At 45.3% G+C, this 19103-nt stretch overlaps 1 protein-coding gene across 1 annotated transcript in view; it reads right to left on the minus strand.

Moving 5' to 3' along the window:
* Positions 1–19103, minus strand: part of GLI3 (GLI family zinc finger 3) — a 324180-nt gene that overhangs the window by 132565 nt on the left and 172512 nt on the right. The window contains exon 3 of the mRNA XM_045286286.1: positions 8678–8783. Within this exon, the coding sequence (XP_045142221.1) occupies positions 8678–8783 (106 nt within the window). The remainder of the gene's footprint in view (positions 1–8677; positions 8784–19103) is intronic.

Here is a 19103-nt window from a genome sequence, read left to right on the forward strand (position 1 = left end):
AAGAAAGTTCAAGGCAGATACATACTGACATCTATTTGGATACTTCTGTAATCACTGATCACTACTGACCTGTGGTTTCACACAGCTTTCTCAAGTGTGATTGTGTTACTAATATTTCACCGGATTCATGTATCACAATTTACTGTCACTTCCTGTGGCTGAATAAGTAAATTGGCTGTTTAGTGTCCTGAATTCTACAGCAGCAAACATTGACATCTAACTTTTTGGCTAGATACGTTTACTAAGTTAAAAAAAAAAGTGAGATGAAACAAAATACGCATGAATTGTTGGATATAAAACAGATCGGCCTCTGAAAACTGAGACAAGGAGGAAGGCAACAGTGGTGATTCAGACAGAGCATGTACTGAGCCGATGACAATATTCTGGCCTACAGACCACATTTCCCAGAAACTCCTGTTACCTCATGAAGTTCCCATGCATCTCTTACACACATGAGAATCTCTGAAGAGGTTCAGTGTGCATGCTGGGGTCATAAAACACTGGCTGGTTAGACCACAATTTCTTCCTACCAAGATGAAAAAAATAAAATTCACTTACCATGTCTTCTGTCTTCCAAAAATAAATCTTTCTCTTGGTAAGATAGGAACCTAATTCTGGTAGCATAGCCTTCATTCCATTCACGCGTTAAAAAAGCAAAAACAAAAATTTAAGCAAGGAGCCATATGTCTACCCAAGCAAGTCCTTCTAGCTTAAGGATTCACAGAACAAGTGGCACAGTGGTGGTGAACACTTCCTGCCAAGTATGGCTAGACTCATTCGCAACTCACTCAGCATATCACCAGAGTGGCTAAGTCTGCGGTGGTCATTTCCACCAGCCAAGCATGCAGGTCAAGAGCAAGGATGGCGCCTCAAGAAATGTGCTCTGACTCCTGGAGGATGCCCAAACTGCCATTTTGGCATGGTGTAATTTGAGGGATGAAAATTATGGAAAGACTGCCTTCAGAAGTGTATAGGCAAGGCTGGAGGATGTCAAGAAATGATAGCTTCATATTTTATGTTTCTGTTTGAGAAAGGTTTCTATGTTTTTGTAGCAATCTTTTTTGCTTCCCTCATATAGCCTCTGAAAAGAAAGGAGATAATAAAGGATGCATTATTTGCCAAAGGGAAAAAAAAAAAGGATGGAGTTTAAATATCAACACTATCTACAAGCTTTTTGTATCTGTTCAGCCCAAACTAATCACATTGATACCATCACAGTGCTGTTGTGCGTCTAATACGAGAAGTCTTTAGAACCGTAACTAGCCGCTGGTAAAACCAGTTACTGATGCATCATCACCAGCTCATGCCGACCCCAGGAGAACCTGAGCCAAACTGTTCCACAGGGTTTAGAATGACTGACTTTTCAGAAAGAGACGACCTTGGCCTTTCTTCTGAGCAGTCTACAGGGGGTCGGTTAGTGACTCGGCACGTTAACTATTTGCCCCATCAGGGACTCTAGCCTCATTAGAAACACTCAAATATGTTAGCTAATGTCACAATTAATTGTTTTCTATGTGACCTGTCCATTCACCCTTGGTGCCACCGCCCTACCCCAATCTCTGTGTCTCTTTATGCTTCCTAGATCCTTTTAAGACAGCTAATTTCAATCATTTTACTTCTATGTGAAGGGTCTGCGAAGCAGTGATGGGCATTCGATGGTCCCTGCTGGGGGACCTCTAGAACGGGTGATGGGTTCAGCGCCAGGAAATCAATATGGCAGTGGAGAGAATCTGGTGTGGGGTGGGCACTTCTAAAATAGTATTGAATCATAACAGAACTTTTGATGTGAAAGTCCAGAGCATGCTCATTTGGTTGGCAGGAGATGCCACTCACTAAACAAAAGAAAATCAAGAAAATCAGTGGCATTAGCAGTGCCCCAAGAAACAGCAGCTCATGATCAGAATAATACTCATACTTCTTTAGGTGCTACTACATGTACAGGCGCCCTGGTAGCGCTGTCAGATAACCAGTGGACTACTAACCAAAGGCCCTAGGTTTCCACCCAACAGCCGCTTTGGAGAGAGGTGAGGCTGTCCACTCTCGTAAGGATTTACAGCCTCAGAAACCTTATCTCTATTCACTAGGAGTTGAAATCAACCGGGCAGAAGTAGGTCTGGCTGCTTACTAGCTACGGGAGGGATTTGCCCAGCAAAGGACAGGAATACAAACGACCTTTCCCACAAGAGAGAATTAAAGGCTGAGGTTTTGTTGTTGCTGCTTTGTTTTCGAGAGTGTGGAGGGAAGGAAGCATACACAGCGGTAGCTACAGTTTGATGCGAGCTAGTACGTCACTACATTTTCGAACCTCAGTAATGTTTAAAGCGGAAGGGGGAAGATGACTTCCCTTTGCTAACTTTAAATGTTATTAAAATTGCCTGATCTAGTTATGCCCTTAAATACAATTACTGTGTTTTGTTTAAACCGCCTTTGTACTGGAGCCCTCTCTGGAATTAAATCAATGCAACAACAATGACTTTGCACGGGTCCAAGTTTTAACAACACTTTGCTCACCCGGCACGAGTCCACTCGTGTTTTTTGGTCTGCACGTGGGTGACTGGTCACACGTTAACACGTGTGTGTACTTGCATTATTTTATGCAGTGTGTCAGTTTGAAAGTAATACAGGTCTTTATAGGAGGCAACTGCACAGGATAGTTTTGGATTGGGAAGGCCACATTGTTCATTTAAGTTGGTGCTATAATAAAGGATACGTTTGGATGACTATTCTATGAACTCCCAGTAAGCATAGTACCTAGCACAAGAAAGGTACTAGAATTCTGGGAGAGAAACTGAGCATCTCCAGTCATCTACCAACTGCTTTGGTTTGTGAGCGCTTACCATGATGGTGAATCTTTCCTCAGCAGTTCCTCTCACTAGGAAGAAATGCACCGACTCGCCTCCTAAACGCCCTGCTTCTCTCCCTGCTCACAGCTCTCAAAGGGGCAGAAACCCAGAAAACCAAACCCACTGCCATCAAGTTGATTCCGACTCTCAGCAATCCTGAGACGGTCAGTCTTTACGGAAGGAGACAGCCTCATCTTTTCTTCTGTGGACCAGCTGGTGAATGTGAAATCCCAGACCAAACAGTTAGCAGACCAACACCTCATCCACAGTGCCATCGGGCCTTCAGCCCTTCTTAGTACCACTGGTAGTGCACATGGTTAAGCACTTAGCTACTAAGAGTCAATGGCTTCAAGGAAGAAAAAGATCCGGTCATGTGTTCCTCTAAAGACCACAGCCTAGGAAATCCTGTGGGGCAATTCTGCTGCATAGCATAGCACCGCAGCTGCTAGCGGGCACCAAGGGCTCTGGCGGAGGTACAGGAAGGGGGACCATTTGCAGCGGAAGCGGTCACTCTTCTCGCTCAGGTGGAAAGAGGCAGACTAGAGCTGAGGGGCAGTCATTCAACAAAGGGGGAAAAGAAGCTGCTGGATGGAAAGAAATGTTGGTGCTCATTCCCCCACCCAGGATGAGGCTGTTTTTCTTTGGTTTGGTTTTTAAAGGAATCAGCAGAAGAGACGACCCTGGCCCCCAGAGGGCTACTGTGGGGACACAGTGCTGGTCACACAGAGCCACTGCATCCGTCAAGCACAGTTCTCAGGCCAACCGGCCAAAAGATATGTTGGCCTGGAGTGATTTTAATGTATTAGAGACTATGTGTTCTCTTTAGGAAAATCAATTACATCGTTTAGTACAAAGCCAATGGACAGTCCAAAATATAAGTCAGGTTAGTTCATATGTTACAAAACCTGTGCTCAGAAAAAGTCTCTATGGAAGTTAGACATTTTCCTAAGTGAAAAGCCAAAAGGAATAAAATCAAATTAGAATCGAAAACTACTTTATAATTTCCGTTTCTAAGCATAAACCAGATCTACTTTTACCAAGGAAACACACTTAAATGAGATCTGACACAAAGGAGAGGGAAATATTATTGAAAGCACACCCTCAAAATGTAGGCGAAAAAGAATGTTTTTCTGTGATGTAAAGAGTCACTAGAAAACGCAACCCTATTCTGGAACAAAGCAATGGCACGTGTGTCTAATATTCCAACGATCTGGATTTCCCAGTGAACATTTTAAAACAAGTAGCAATTTCGCTTAGGGGAGCATCATCCATAGAACACAATAAGCACAGAGCGACAACCGAAAAGTAAAACTATGCACACAAAACCGCCTTGAGTGTGTATGTGTATGTATACAACAGGCCCTGGTACTGGCATCCCTGATCATCGCAGTAACAGGCTGGACATTGATACATTTCTTTTTGTTAAAAAAAACTGTACTTTCTGCTGTATGGCTTATTAAAAGATAGAACCTGTCCAGAGTAAATGATTTGAGAAAGAATGAGAGAGAAACTTTAATTTCTCACTTGGCATAAATCCTAGAGTCCAATGCCAGAAAACTGTGCCTGCATCTACTGATTCTTCTATTTCAAGCCACATACATTGAGTAAACCTAATGCACGAATAGTACCATCTTTACGTGACAACTCGGAACAAGGTGATGTCCACGTTCACTCTATGCCCCATTTGTAAGGTCTGAATCTAAATTCATGATTTTGGTTGAAGCAAGGAACTGCTAAGACATCATCACGTTGTTTCCCCCCCACCCCCCCGGCCCCCCACACCCATATGGGAAACAATTTACATTTCTACGTTGACTAACCAAAAACTGTAGTTCACACTGTGAGAATCAATAGGGTAAATGAAATGCTTTCCATCTCACAAGCCGGGTCCTTGAACACACAGGGGCTTATTTCCGTACATATTTAGAAGGGTTGGTGGTTATTATTAGGCTGTAATTGCAGTTGTTCTAATACCTAATAAGCCATGGCTGGAAAAACAAAGGCAGGTTAATTTGTGATTTCCTCCACTCATTCAGAGGCAAATTAAGTGTCAAACAGCTAATACAGAACATATTTCATTTTATGAGATTTTAATTTAATTCTGCACTGTATCGTTGATGCCTTAATATAGGGTGGTTTATCTAAAAAGAGGAGCAATTTATAAACTTCTTTCAATAGAATCTTTAATGATAGGATATGATCACATCATTATCGCAGTGCCTGCCTGCCTTCTAAACAGGGATCTGCCACCATTTCCATCAAAATCGCAGAGCCTTGTTTTTTAGAGACTTACTTCATTTTTCAAGTTGGCATCAGAGAAACAATCATGTGCACCAAATAATGAGAATTTCCCCCAATTTTGTCTTCTTAGAATTAAAAATGCTTATTCTAAGGCCTCCGTTTAAGCTCACTTGAGGTCATTTTCTACCCATGAAATTAAAGATGTTAATGAGCATACAGCAAGCATTTGGTTTCCCCAGTTCAGTCACAAAAACCAGAACTCACTAACTCACCACCACCAATAGATTCTGACTCCAGACCCCACAGGACAGGGACACCTGCTCTGTGGGTTTCTGACTGTCACTTGTTACAGAAGCAGAAAGTCCCACAGCTGGTGGTTTCAAACTGCTGAACTTGCCGCGAATAGCCCAACGTGTAACCACTACGCCAACAGGGTTCCTAAGCATTCCAGAAAGTACCCTCACCTTCCAAGAGGATGAAAGGCCTCAATTTAGCGAGACCTCGAAAAGGTAACGGAAGCAAGCCAGCGACTCATACTTGAGCCCGGCGAGAATTGGAAGCCGCCAGGACTTCTCGTGCCAACTCTCCGCATTTGGGTAGCGCCCTGTGCTGTTAAGGGAATTCACCAAAGAAACAAACACAGCCCTGTCATCAAGTTCATTCAGCCTCAGAGCAAACCCACGTGTTACAGTGTAGAAGCACCCAGGAAAGCCGTAAGGGTTTCTTGGCTGTAAATCTTTACCTAAATGGATAGCCCTTTCTCTGATGGGTAGGAACTACCCACATTTCTGTTAGTAGCTGAGAGCAAACCACTGCGTGTGCGCGCACACACACACACACACACACCCGCCAAGGGGCCTTACATTAACATTAGTTCATTTAACTCTCTGCCGTTTGGGAAGCTAGATAAGGCAGATACCTTTATTTCCAATGCACAGCTAGGGTATCGGGGCAGGGCTCACACTGGTGACAAGCAAAGCAAGAATGAGCATGCCAGCTCTCCAACTGTCCACCAAGTGCCCCTCAGAATGGACCAACGTGAGCCCGCACACGACACCTCTGACAAAGTCCATGCCAAGTCTGTTAGGTGCTGCCAGGAAGCAGAGGACACTGTCCCGGAGCAATACATGGTTGGGCAAAAAGGCAAATGCTACAATGAAGGTACGGGCCAAGATGTACAAGAACAGCTTCTGGGACAGCCAGCAAAGGTGCCATTTGGATTAGGCCCTGATAGGAACTGAAAGCAAGAGATTGCCCTGCCCAAAGGGAAGATTACTGAGGGCAATGCACAGAGGTATGTGCTGCCCCAGCTTTCCCAAACCAGTCAGGAGCTCTGTCTCTCCACCCAAATCTCCAGGGCACTGCGAGCATTCACATCAAGCCCGGTTCCAGGAGCTCAGGTGGAATCACCATTCTCTGATCCCACAGCAATCTTCTAGGGCTTCTCTTTTGAGGCTCTGTGTTACCTACCAGGAGTCCCTGGGGTGTGAAAATCGTCCATGTTTGACTGTTAAACAAAAGGTCGGATGATCAAGTACACCCAGAAAGACCTTAGAAGACAGAGCTGGTGACCCACTTCCAGAAATAAAAAGAAAAAAGCAAAGCAGTCAGCCCCTGGCACCCTATGGAGTGCAGTTCTACTCAATGCGGTTGCCGTGAGTCTGAGCCAACTAAAGAGCAAACAGTCTGCCATCTCGCTACATTCATGGACCTTCCACAACTGTATTTTTAAGATACTAGAGAACAATTCAGTCCGCAGATGCTAAAGTACACTGCAGTTTGGCTGAGAATGCAAAAAGTCCTGAGCTACACTGTCACAAGGTTCAGCTGTCACAGCCAAAAGGCAAACCTCCCTAAGTCCCTACCAAGACTCTCAGCACAGAACCACCTCCTCCAGCAGTATGACCGCTAGATGGGTTCTCGGGCTTGCCATTATTACATTCTGCCAAAGAACCGAGGCACAGTGTTCTCTTGATCTAAGTTCCTGCTTCTGTTCCTCCGCAGGCAAAGGTTAGTGAGCCCAGACAAGTGCTTCAGTCTGTAGCCTGCAAAGCCAAGTCAAGAGAAACTTTCTCTAACTTGATCTTGAAGGAAGGAAGAGAGGAACCCCAGGGTCCCAGGGAGATCTGCAGTAAGTCAATCAGTGCATCATACAGACGTGAGTCCGTGTCCAAGGAGACACTGGCCCTTGCATGCGCCGCCGGACCATGGGGCAGAGATCCACATCCAGGACGCATGTGGTCCCATCTGCACCACAAAACCTCTGCACAAGAGTCACATGTCATGTTTCAGCCTTAATTTGGCATTTCCTTCGCTTTGTATACGGAGTTTTAAATTGGCCTCTCGGTTTTATTTGTGAGTATTTTTAGCAAGCTTTAGAACCCAGAAAATACTTACTTGTGCGCCATTGAAATGCTGAAAAATAAGTCACAAGTTTTCTGTCTTCGGTCTCTATAAATACCCACTTTTCCTTTAATGCTTATAGAAGTCTGGAGCACAGATTTATTACTTACCTCCAGGCAAATGTACTCTGAAATTACAATTCAGTAATGGGAGATGGATCCAAAAAACTGTGGGTAAAATATTATATGTGTACTTGGGCATGTAGTTAGGATTGTTAATATCAATTAATTCTGTTCACAGAGGAGGACTTGTTTTAAAACAACTTCATTTTTCTTTGGCATATATGTAATTACACAGCTGTAACTAATAGCCACGGAGATGCAATCTACCATCTAAATAACCGGCATTATTCTTCAAAGTATCATTTGTGTTTTTCTAACTTTACTGTCTCGGCATCAAGGGGGATTACGAGATATGATTAAATGTATACAACAGGGCCTCTAGCAAAGGACACTTCCACCTAGGGAGTGGCTCTAGTTTTGGGGCGGGGGTTATGGCTTTTCTGAACAAAACTACAAAGAGGAAATTTGAGTTCCCAAATCAACTATTCTTGCCCCTACCCACCCCACCCCCCGACTGAGTGAGAGCACATACATTTCCACGGGAGTTCCTTTTCTAATGCATGCTCTCACCACAATGTCCCCTGATCTTTGTGTCAAAGCCATGTGACCGACCACATCTGCCATCTGGTTGGGGGGACAGTCCCATTAATCAAGTGACCATTGGTGTACGGACCATGGGGCATATGAAAATGTACCATAAAAATTTCATGACGGTTCTCTGTGATATGGGGGATGAGGTTTTCATGTATAAGAAAGTCTAGCATGAAAAACTTCAAATCTAACCTTGCCCAAATACACAGAGCCTGAGTGGTAGCTTTCCATTGGGTTTCTGCTTTTTAATTTAGTATTTACAGCCCACAGAACACGTCAGCAAAATAGATAGGAAATACTTGCCAGCCACCTAGTGTACAAGGCATCCCTTGGAAAGCAGCAAGGACCTGCTTCAGTGAATCCAGGAAACAGACAGACTTGCCGTATTTCAGAAGTAAATCTTACCGAACGACTTCTGTCACATCTTCAAAGCCCACTCGACATGCCATTTCGAGAAGAAACAAAGAAAAGCCTTCTGAGAGAGCCAAAATGGGCATTTCGCTCCATTTCGTTGATGGGGAAAGTTCTGATACTTACACATGCAACGGAGGAATAGGCGAAGGATCATAATGGTATCGCCCCTCGTGATGTCTTGCATCGATTGGCACAGGAGGGTGGAATGCAGGGAAGAGATGAGGAGGGTCTGAAAAAGAAACACATCCCAACCTATATCAAATGAAACTTTGAAACACCGCTGGTCCTGTGAAAAACAAACCAAAACACTGCGATTCATTCTCTGCTCCATGAAGCTCTGCAGAAGTATGGCTGAGTTAATACCTCCACCTGAGAACATGGGCCCCGCTTTGAAACCCAACGAAAACCCAGGCAGGAAAACTAGAAAGTGTTGCAGAAACTTCCTGGCCTGAAAGAAAGGCTGGATGAGGGGGGATGGGCAGACGAGGAGAGTCACAAAATCAGGAGGGACAATAATGACCGCACATTGATCTGAAGGTCGTGCCTTGGTGGTTCCATCAGTCAAGCATCGGTCGGCTGACCTCAAGGTCAGCAGTTCACACCCACCAGCCGCTGCTCTGTAAAAAATGAAGCAGACTGCTCCCCTAAAGATTTATAGTCTTGGAAACCCTCTGGAACAGTTCTGTGCTGTTCGAAAGGGTCACTATGAGTTTGAATCGGCTGGGTAGCTGTGGGTTTGGGGCCTTTGTTTGGGGGTTTGGTCTGTAGAATGAGAAAACTGTCAAGAGAATTTTAGACAACGATATTATAATACGGTTATCACCTTCATGTCCCTTTATAGGGCCAGTACCTTTCCAAAGTCCCATTTAGAAGAATTCAGGGCAGCTGTGTGTGGAAATGAAGGTGCACTCACGCAAACAAACCTTAGATGCATGTTCCCAGCCTTCTCAGCCTCCCCTGGATTAGCCCTCCCAAGTCCTAACAAAAGGGTAATACTGTCTATGTTGGTCAGAGAAACATGGGGCGTGGTAAAGAAGAGCGGATGAACTCATTCAGATACATGATACCAGCGATTTTCTCAGTTCAAGAAGTAACAAGAAGGTCTGAATCCAGCCCCTGACTGGACTCATGGGGACCCCAAGAACACTGAATGAAAGGCCCAGCACCATAATCAACAAGCTTGCACTGGCTGGTTTTCAGAAGTAGATCACCAGGCCATTCCTCCTCGTCCATCCCAGGCTGAAAGCTCAACTACAGCAGCTCTCAATCTGAGGACTGCGACCTCTTAGGGAGTCGAACGACCCTTTCACAGGGGTCACCTAAGACCACCAGAAAACACCTATTTCCAATGGTTTTAGGAACCGAGGTACCACTCCTCTGTCTCCAGGTGGATCCGCCACACGTAGATATGTCCACATATGAGTATCCCGTGTGAAGACTGTTACCCATGCTACACCATGCTTCAAGACAAAATTTCATTTATTTATCATTAGAAATAAACAGTCACAATCTATAATGACATATTGTTTTGTGATTCATTACTATGCTTTACTTATGTTCAATTTGTAACCATGAAAATATATCCTGCATATCAAATATTTACATGATGATTCCTAACAGCAAAATTACAGTGAAGAAGTATCAACGAAAATAATTTTATGGTTGGGGTCACCAAAACATGAGGAACTGTATGGGTCACGGCCATAAAAAGGTTGAGAACCACTGCCATATAACACCTGTGACAGCACACAAGCTGCCACTAATGCACATAACACAGTGTGGTGCTGGCAGGCCCACCATGGAATCCCCAGTTCCCCAGAGCACCAAGGTAGCAGGGTCTAAAGGCAATGCCCAATGAGGTACTGAAAACGTATGCTGGGCAACCACTACAAGAGGACACTGCACTGCTGCAAGGGACCTGGAGGCTGTGCCCTGGGCATCTCCAGGGCACTAAGTATAGCCACTAGCATATGAAGGGCACTCGGTATGCTGAGGCCACACTGCACCCCAATTGTGTATATCCTTAAGCTGAAGGCAGATGACTAATGGGTCTCGGTGCTAAGTTCAGAATGCTTTACTAATTTTCCCTGTGCATGTCTCTATTTTCCAAACTTCTTCCAGCAAGCACCTTTTAGAATGGAAATATCATATCCCCCCCCCTTTCTGTCTTTTTAAAAAGCTAAAACATCCTTCACTTACTGACATGGTTCAGCTCCAGAGTCCAGGTCATTATGCAGAAACAGTGCAGTCGGTGTAAGAGCTGGGAGCTCCGACCCATCTTAGGCACTGGTGCCCCTGGTCCCTTGACTCCCATCTGACACTGCTCACGGCTTGTTGGTTGCCGCAGACAAGGCTCAGGAGGGTGAGGAACTCCTTCCCTACCACTTGGCATTGCCCACTGCCCATCATCTCCTGCCACATCCCCTGGGCAGGGACCCTGCTTGTCCTCCATCCACGCTGGCCCTGACGTCTCGTGTGGCCTCCTTCCCTCTCTATACCTTCCCGCTCCTCCTTGGCCCTTGTGTCACCATCCCATCGCTGCCTGCACACACCCCTTGAGGCTGGACCCAGATGTGTTAGGTGAACAGGAGAAGGGGTCCCAAGGTCCACTGCCATCCCTTCTGTCACCCAGTTATCACTAAAGACTTTTATGTTATCATGTGGAGTTGCCTGCAGAGGGTACCCCACGTCTGGCCAGAACCATCACCCGCATGGGACCCAGACTTCAGAGGCACTGCCTGGGAATTTTCTCCTAGTTGTCAAAAATGTGAAATATGGGATAAGGATCTCATAGCTTATTGAAGAGTATTCTTATCTACTTGCTTATCTACAATCTTCTTATCCCATATAATACTTCACTTCCTTCGCTTTGAACTCTGCCCTTGCTGCCTACAGTATGCTTGTGAGAAAATAAAGAAAAGTCGTAACACTGCACTCGAAAGGCCAGATATGTGATACACCTGGGCAGGGTGCCCCAAGTCAAAATTCAAACAGCGAACTATCAGACCTCATCGCCCAACACCAAACTCACCGCCACTGACTCACCATGACTGTACAGGACAGGGCAGAACTGCCCGTGCTTCCAAGACTGCAACGCTTTACAGGAGTAGAAAGCCTCATCTTTCTCCTGCAGAATGGCTGGGGGCTCCATCTTTCTCCTGCAGAATGGCTGGGGGCTCCCAAATGCTTGCCTGTGGTTAGCAGCCCAACATGTAAGCCACTGAGCCACCAGGGCTCCTGCCCTCAGATCTAGGGCCCAGAAATTCTCTGTGACCATAAAAGAATTATAAAGTGCATTGCTCGCTGATTGTGCCTGTTTTAAGTAATAACCACATCCCTAAATATAACTCACCACTGGCATGGTCACACCATTATCCACGTGACAGCATGGCATGCACCAATGCCGAGAGCTCAGCAGGGGAGAGGTATATTCATGACCTAATCATTTCTCACACTTTATATATTTTATAAAGCCCACATGCAAGCATTCATTATATTTCAAGGGCCCCATTTAGGAATTAAGATTACAAGATGTCGGCATTGATGCTTCTGGAGGGTAAATCAGTTCTTGGGAGAAGGTTTGCTATACTTGAAAGTTTAGACTGAAAAAGGAATCCTGCAATGTGGCAAAGTCCACGTGCTGAACAGTCTGGTCACCGTGACAGTCACCTTCTAAGAGAGTCAAAATGTTCTATCGTAGTTAACCATTTTGGATTAACACATACACACGATCCTAAAATATCCAACTCTGCCTTGGTAAACCATGAAATCAAGTGCAGTCCTCTTTTCCACCAGCCTGAAGGGCTGACACGTACTCCGTGGCCATCTCCTGACTTTAAATTTGAAGCAAGCCTAAGTCGATCAGAATCATGGCGGGGATAAGGTGTGTGCCCTCAAATATGGGGGTGGTGTGTGTGTATGTGCACTTCCATCAGCTGTCACTGCATGGCCCTTTCTGGGAGCGTGGTCGACTCCTGCAGGCTCCTGACTTACTACGTGTGGCATCTGCTTTTGCTTTAGGAAACTGGAGAAATAAGCTTCCTATAACTGTTTGTAAATGACGTGTTCGGGAAGTCTGGCCACGTCGTACGGACTTCTCCCACACCCCTCTTTCTATGGCCGTTCTGAGGACTGCGGTGACAACTACGTTGAGGTGGAAGGCATGTTTACAACTCTCCTTCTCGGCTCTCAGCTGCGCTCTGCTTGATTAAACCCTCTTCACCAGATAAGTGGGTGTTAACTGTATCTGATTTTCTCTGTATGTGGGTGCAATGAATTACACCTAAGCCCAAATGCACAGCTTTCATACATAAAAATGTGTGGCTCAAAATGTGTGAATTTGGTCTACAGTTAACACATCGCGGAAATACCCCTCATCATCCTTCATTGGAATCTTCGTCGTGAAGTTGTAGTGATTAGAGGCACAGGAATAAAGACCAGGCTGTGAATCCTGTAAAATTAAAAGAGTATTCAGTGGGTAATGACTTATTTTACTGCGCTTCGTGTTTGCAGTGTTTCTCAGATGTTTAAAAAAAAAAATTGAAGGTTTGTGGCAACCCTGCCAGGGGCCAGTCTGCCGGGGCCATTTCTCCATGTGTGTGCTCACTTCCTGTCTGTCACACTGCGGTGTTTCTCACAATATTCCAAACATTTTCACGACGCTGTTGGACACTAACTAGCTTTCAGTGTCATGTAAACACAGCTTTTATATGCACTGAGAAACGCACGAAGGACATGCTTTATTGTGTGACTTGCTTTATAGAGGTGGAGGGGAAGGGAACCCCAGTTATTTCTGAGGTTTGCCTGTATCACCAAGTAGTTTAAATTCTCTTCCCCAAGAAGTCCTACCTCTTCTCATCTTACACAGAAACCTACTCTTGACATTTAAAAGACAGCATCCCTTTTTAGGAGCCCCGGTGGTGGCCGTGGTGAAAGATCTCCTCTGCGTAACATTGACATTGACGGTGTGACCACAGCAGAAGCTCCACTGGAGAATGTGGCAGTCTGCATCCCTAGACACCCTGGGGGGTAGCTCTACTCCGGCCTAGAAAAGCCACGACCTAGGGCAACCAATGTCAGGGCAAGGGGGTCGGTTTGTTTGATCATCCTTTTCATTTTCAAGAAGCAATTCTGCGGGGCCAGTCCCATTTTCTCTCTCTCCTACCCTCTTTGCAGAATGAAAGAGGTACGGATCAGGCTCTGCAAATAACTTGGGTAAGACACAATAAAATGTCATACTGGGACATCTCGGAGTTTCTCATGCCTCGGTGTTGACTCTCTTAGGTGTTTGGTGAGTCGGCTAAAAGCAAGTGCAGCACTTTGTAACACTTTTTGCCCAGAGTGTTTATTTGTCTTCCAAGGAGGGCTGCATTCTGGAATCGGGGTTAAATAAAGAACAGAAAATTAATAGCTAGGATCTGATTGCACCGAAGACATCTGGTTTTAGTTTCAGTGTTTCAGTGTTGCCGTTTGTCTGTCCCTTGATTTGGTTTAAAATAACTTGTTCTGGACAGCTGAGGCTCTCGTAATTCTATGCATTACGCAGAATCATGCCTTCTCAGTCATGTGCACATTTCTTCCAACTCTGGACATAGCTGGCCTTATCTTAAGGTATAAATGAGGGGAGTTGGGGGGAACAGTATGGGCATTTCCTTTAACCTATGAGGCATTCCATGACATCCATCCTAACGTTGGTTTTTTTGTTTTTTTTTTTAAGGAAAAATCTTCCTGAACCGCCCAACACCGAGTACTTCCCTTGCGTCTTGGTTTGTCGTTCTGCGTGGAGCAGCAGCAGCAGCATAGTCCATCACGGGCCCAGGAAGCTGTCCAGAAGAACCCCCATGACAAGAACAGCCCGTGTCGCCAGCAGCCACCATAATGACCCACCTCACGGTTTATTATTTACACATGAGCGGTGCAGCTGTGGAGCATCATAACTCAAGCGTATGTGTAATAAGTTACCGCACCGCAGCCATCTCCTGTTCTGGCCCCTGACAAAATACCACTTGATGACTTTTCCAAAGTCGGGCGAAAACTGCTGAAGCAGAAGGAAGTGCCACTAAACCCAGCTACCTCCTATTTATCATACAATTTCCTGACTGATGGTTCCACAAACCAGCTGCTAAATGCTGTGTACTCTACTGTCAGCAGACTAACGGGCTAAATGGAAGACAGGGAGAATAATGTGCAGAACTGGTGGAATCAATTTTACTGAGGGAATTAAAATTCTACCAGGTGGGGTGAGTCGGCGGAGCAGTGGTAGCATTCAACTGTACCTGCTTATGGTTGCAAAGATGATTTATTACAGACTTGCAAGAGGCTTGACTATTGTACACCAGGTCCCTCTCAAAACAAAACAAAGATTTAAAGAGGGCATAATATCGAAGGCTGGAGCGGAACAGTCCTTAAAGCCCATAAATACGTAAGTGGTTTGACTCGTGTTTAAATTGAAATGCATAGTGAAAATATTTGTGCTGGGCATAGTTATCAGTACTCCACTCCCCCCTGGGCCCCCGCGCGCTGAGCACTCAGGGGCTCGTTAGGAATGATAAGTGTTGATTTTCAGTGCTCATCCCAACAGCCTGGGTTGATCATTGAACCTGCAGCCCGAGAATGACGGAGAAAAGACACTGGGAGATTTAGCTTCAGTTGCTTCCTTCTCCCAAGAAATCGTTTTAGTATCCTCGGGCGATGAGAGCTCTTGGATGCCATCCTGGGAAACGGGTCTTTGGAGGTTTAAAATTCACAGACAAACATTCTACATTAAAAAACAGAGATCTAAGGCAGCTTCATGAGGGACCTAGCAGAGTAACTCACTGAATGGTGATTGACGGCGTGAATGCCTGGAAGTGCCCAGGAAACAGCTCAAGAGGAGTCACTACCAAACCCGTACATTCCTAGGGCTGCTGAAGTCCTCTGAACCAGCTTTGGGATTTGAACTAGAGATGGCTTTTTCCTGTCCGTGGGCCAGCCCTATCGAGGGGTTACACAGTCCCCTCACGATTGCTCGATAACCCAAGCGCAGCATTCACTGTGCTCGAACCAAAATCATCACCTGGCATCTACACAATGAAGGGTCTGGAGCAGAAGCAGGAAGACGGAGATAGGAGGGAAAGATGTGAGGACCCCCGCCCCCGCCCCCCAGCCATGGATCTCAATCAAGGGAGCCAGTGGTGGGGACCCGCAGCCTTAGCCATGGCGCCTGTAAGACCCACCCCAGGGCTCAATGGTGTAAAGGAGACACTGCTCTTTGGACTGACTCAAACCCTTGATATTCCAGTCTACAGACAACATGGCACCAGGAGGGAACTGTTGTGGCTACTCTGGAGACACCCCTGGGATGTCTAGAGCATCCTGGCTAGAGGATGGTAGTCTGTGGGCAGTCCATGGTCTGCAGTGAAAGACATCGAAGGAGTTTCCCCCACCACAGGATCCCACTGGGGATCACCCACCAAGCACTGGCCATGGAGGATAAGGGCCTTACCCACATGTTGTGCGGTGGTGGAAATGTCTTCCGGGTCACCAGTATGATCACTGTGTCTATACGTACCCATGACAAGACATGCATTGTAAGAAAGTATCGTTCTCATGACTCCGAGAATTGTATAGATCCTCCGAAGTCAGAAAGTTATGTCTTATGTTCTCACTCGACGCCATGGCAGGCCCCCGAGCTTTAAGAGTGTGCACTATGGCAAACCCAAACGATAGCCACTGTTTGAGTCAACCCCGCCTCCCAGGAACCCTACAGAACAGAGGAGAACTGCCCGTTGGGTCTCCAAGGCTATAAATCTTTATGGAGACAGCCTGCTATAGGTTTCCCCTGCTGGGTGTCTGGTGGATTCAAACTGCTGACGTTTTGAGCAGCAGCCCAGCATTTCAATCACTGTACTTCCTGGGCTCCCTAAAGCAGTAGTCAAAAGATGACCATCCACAGGGCGGTTGTTTTGTGCAGAAAGGCTTTTTGGAATACAATCACATACAGAGATTTATGCCTTATTTACAATTACAATTACTTTTAACTACAAAGTCAAAAGACAGAAACAAGATGGCCCACCAAACTTGAGATGTTAACTATCTGGTCTTTTATAGGAAAAGTCTGCCCACTCCTGGGTTAGCGTAGTACAGTTTTCAAAATGTTACTTACATATCAGAAAAATCACAAAATGGCTATATGGCTATATGTGTGTGCATTTGTACAGAGAGTGTTAAGATTAAATATGTAAAATACTTATACCATAACTTAAGGATATTTGTCTGACTTAAAAATACATCTTTAGAGTAAGCATGCCCAGTTTAAGTTATTCTGAAATGAGAGCTTCAAGCTCTGGTTTCAAGAAGACCTATAATTAATCAGTTGAATTATAAAATAATGGAGATTTACTATCTATCCAATAAATAATGCCAGTGATCACTTAACATCACAAATTTAAGTTACTTTATGTGCTAAATAAGAAATAAACAAAGTTATAGAGAAAGGTCAATTAACACTACAAACTAAGTTATTTCTACCTAGTAAATGTTTACTTTCTGGCAATTACCTCAATGTTCCTGACTTTCTTGTGTAAAATGTCACAGAAATTCTCCATTTCTCAAATAGCATGCTTCTATCATTTCTTCTGCGTAAGTATTAAATTAATTTAATTAATATTTCAGATCTAAATGTCATCCAGCACCACAGGCTGGTCATATCACATAATTTGTTTCTTTTATAACAATTGCAACTAGGCCATACTCTTCAAAACATCAAGTATGTGTTTTCTCTAAGACAATGATAAACGGCCTTCTGCAAGTGAATTGACAAAAGAAATCCCCGCCTCGTACCTGAAACATGTCCTATAGTGAACAAGAGATCTTTCCCTTTTCTGGGCCCTTCTAACTTGGTCTATTGGCATGTCCTTGCACGTTTCCAACTCGAGCCATGCCCACAGGATTTCCAATGGTGGGGACAGAAACATGGCCCCCTATCTGGCCAACCAATCAAATCCTCCCATCTAGAATCTCTGGAATGTGTGCCACCTCTTTTTCTTGCTCTGTTTCTCTCTCTCTCTCTCTCTCTCTAACACACACACACACACACACACACACACACACACACACACGCCCATTAGCAATAGTCTGTTGATAGCCTGCATGCCGGTTCAAGACAAAGAAAAAGCAACAAAGAAAACCAAGGAGATTCATAGCTTTGATACTTAAAGCACAGAACTCTCTGAAGGAAATCACAAGAAAATACAGGAAGAGTCTCTACGTTTCAGTGTAGCAAGTCAAATGCTTAAAACAAATACATTTTAAAAATGGTTCCACGAAAAGGGTCTAGTGGCTCAGATCTAACCAGTGAAGCCCCTAAAGCCAGTGCACCTCGCTGAGTTCATCACCCACTGCCATCAACCTTCTCTGGACCCATGGCGATTGGATAGGTGTCAGAGAATGGGCTCCAAAGGGTTTCAAATAGCCAACTTTTCTAAAACTGCCAGGCCTTTCTTCCAAAGTGCCTCTGAAAGTATTTCAGCCCTCAACTCTTCGGATAATAGCCGAAGGTACTATTAATGAACAAAAAGTTCCTGAACAAAGGTAAGGTTTGAAGTTGGTCTCATTTCATACAAGGCAGGCACTCAGTACATGCTTACTGATGGCTGAGCTGAAAGTACAGCTGTGGAGAGGAAATATACTTAAATATACCTAAATCCCCACAGTACCAGTCAATGGCGTGCTAAGTCCCAGCCAGGTCTCCTGGCTGCCTAGAATTATCTAGTTTCCTTCCTAGTCTATTTGGGGCACGAGGGCAACTCATGGATTCTTGTCTACTCCAGAGAAAGGTGACATTTGATGACTCTGTGGCTGGATTTCTACCTTCTATGTAGGCACAGGACCCCGCAGCTTTATAGTCCACGTGCACGCGGTCACGGAGAGCGAAGGGCAGCTAACCACAATGCAGCACAAAAGCAATAAATGGGTCTTCTAGCAAAAGTGGAGGAAAGGAAGAAACTGAAGGAAACGGGGGCCAGGCAATACCTGCCCACAAAGCTTCCAACTCCCCAGCGGGCAAAACCAACCCCCAGTGCTCTGCTGTCCAGGGGATTTAACCCTACCCTGCACATCTTTAAGAGAGCAGCCTGCCTCATCCTACTCCTAGGGAGTGGCTGCTGGGTTTGAACCTCTGAAAAGGCAAGGCCCCCCGACCTCTCTTTGGAATCTTCCCAGAAGGCGCCTGTAGCACATGAGCTGCACCTTGGTGCTCGATTGTCTCCCGGTCCAACACAGGCACCTACCTTCTGCCAAGGTGCTAGTAGCTATGTGCACGTCCGAAAAAACCAGACGGCTCTACACCCACCCTGCCAGAGGAAGAGAAAGCAGAAAGGTCCTCCTTTCCCACCAAGGAAATGTTTGATGCTCCACTGAGCTTGGGAGGCTTGAGCAGGCTGCTCACACCCATCTGGAAGAAAAGCTCTTTGACACAAAAGGTTGGAGGTCAAAAGTTTAAAAGCTCGTGACAGAAATGACAGGGGCCCCTTCACCTCCCTCATTTTTTGGTCAATAACATCAAAGGCCC

Source organism: Echinops telfairi, unplaced genomic scaffold, assembly GCF_000313985.2.
Source record: "Echinops telfairi isolate 266 unplaced genomic scaffold, ASM31398v2 ScPeMD7_7;HRSCAF=31, whole genome shotgun sequence".
NCBI classification, from domain to species: domain Eukaryota; kingdom Metazoa; phylum Chordata; class Mammalia; order Afrosoricida; family Tenrecidae; genus Echinops; species Echinops telfairi.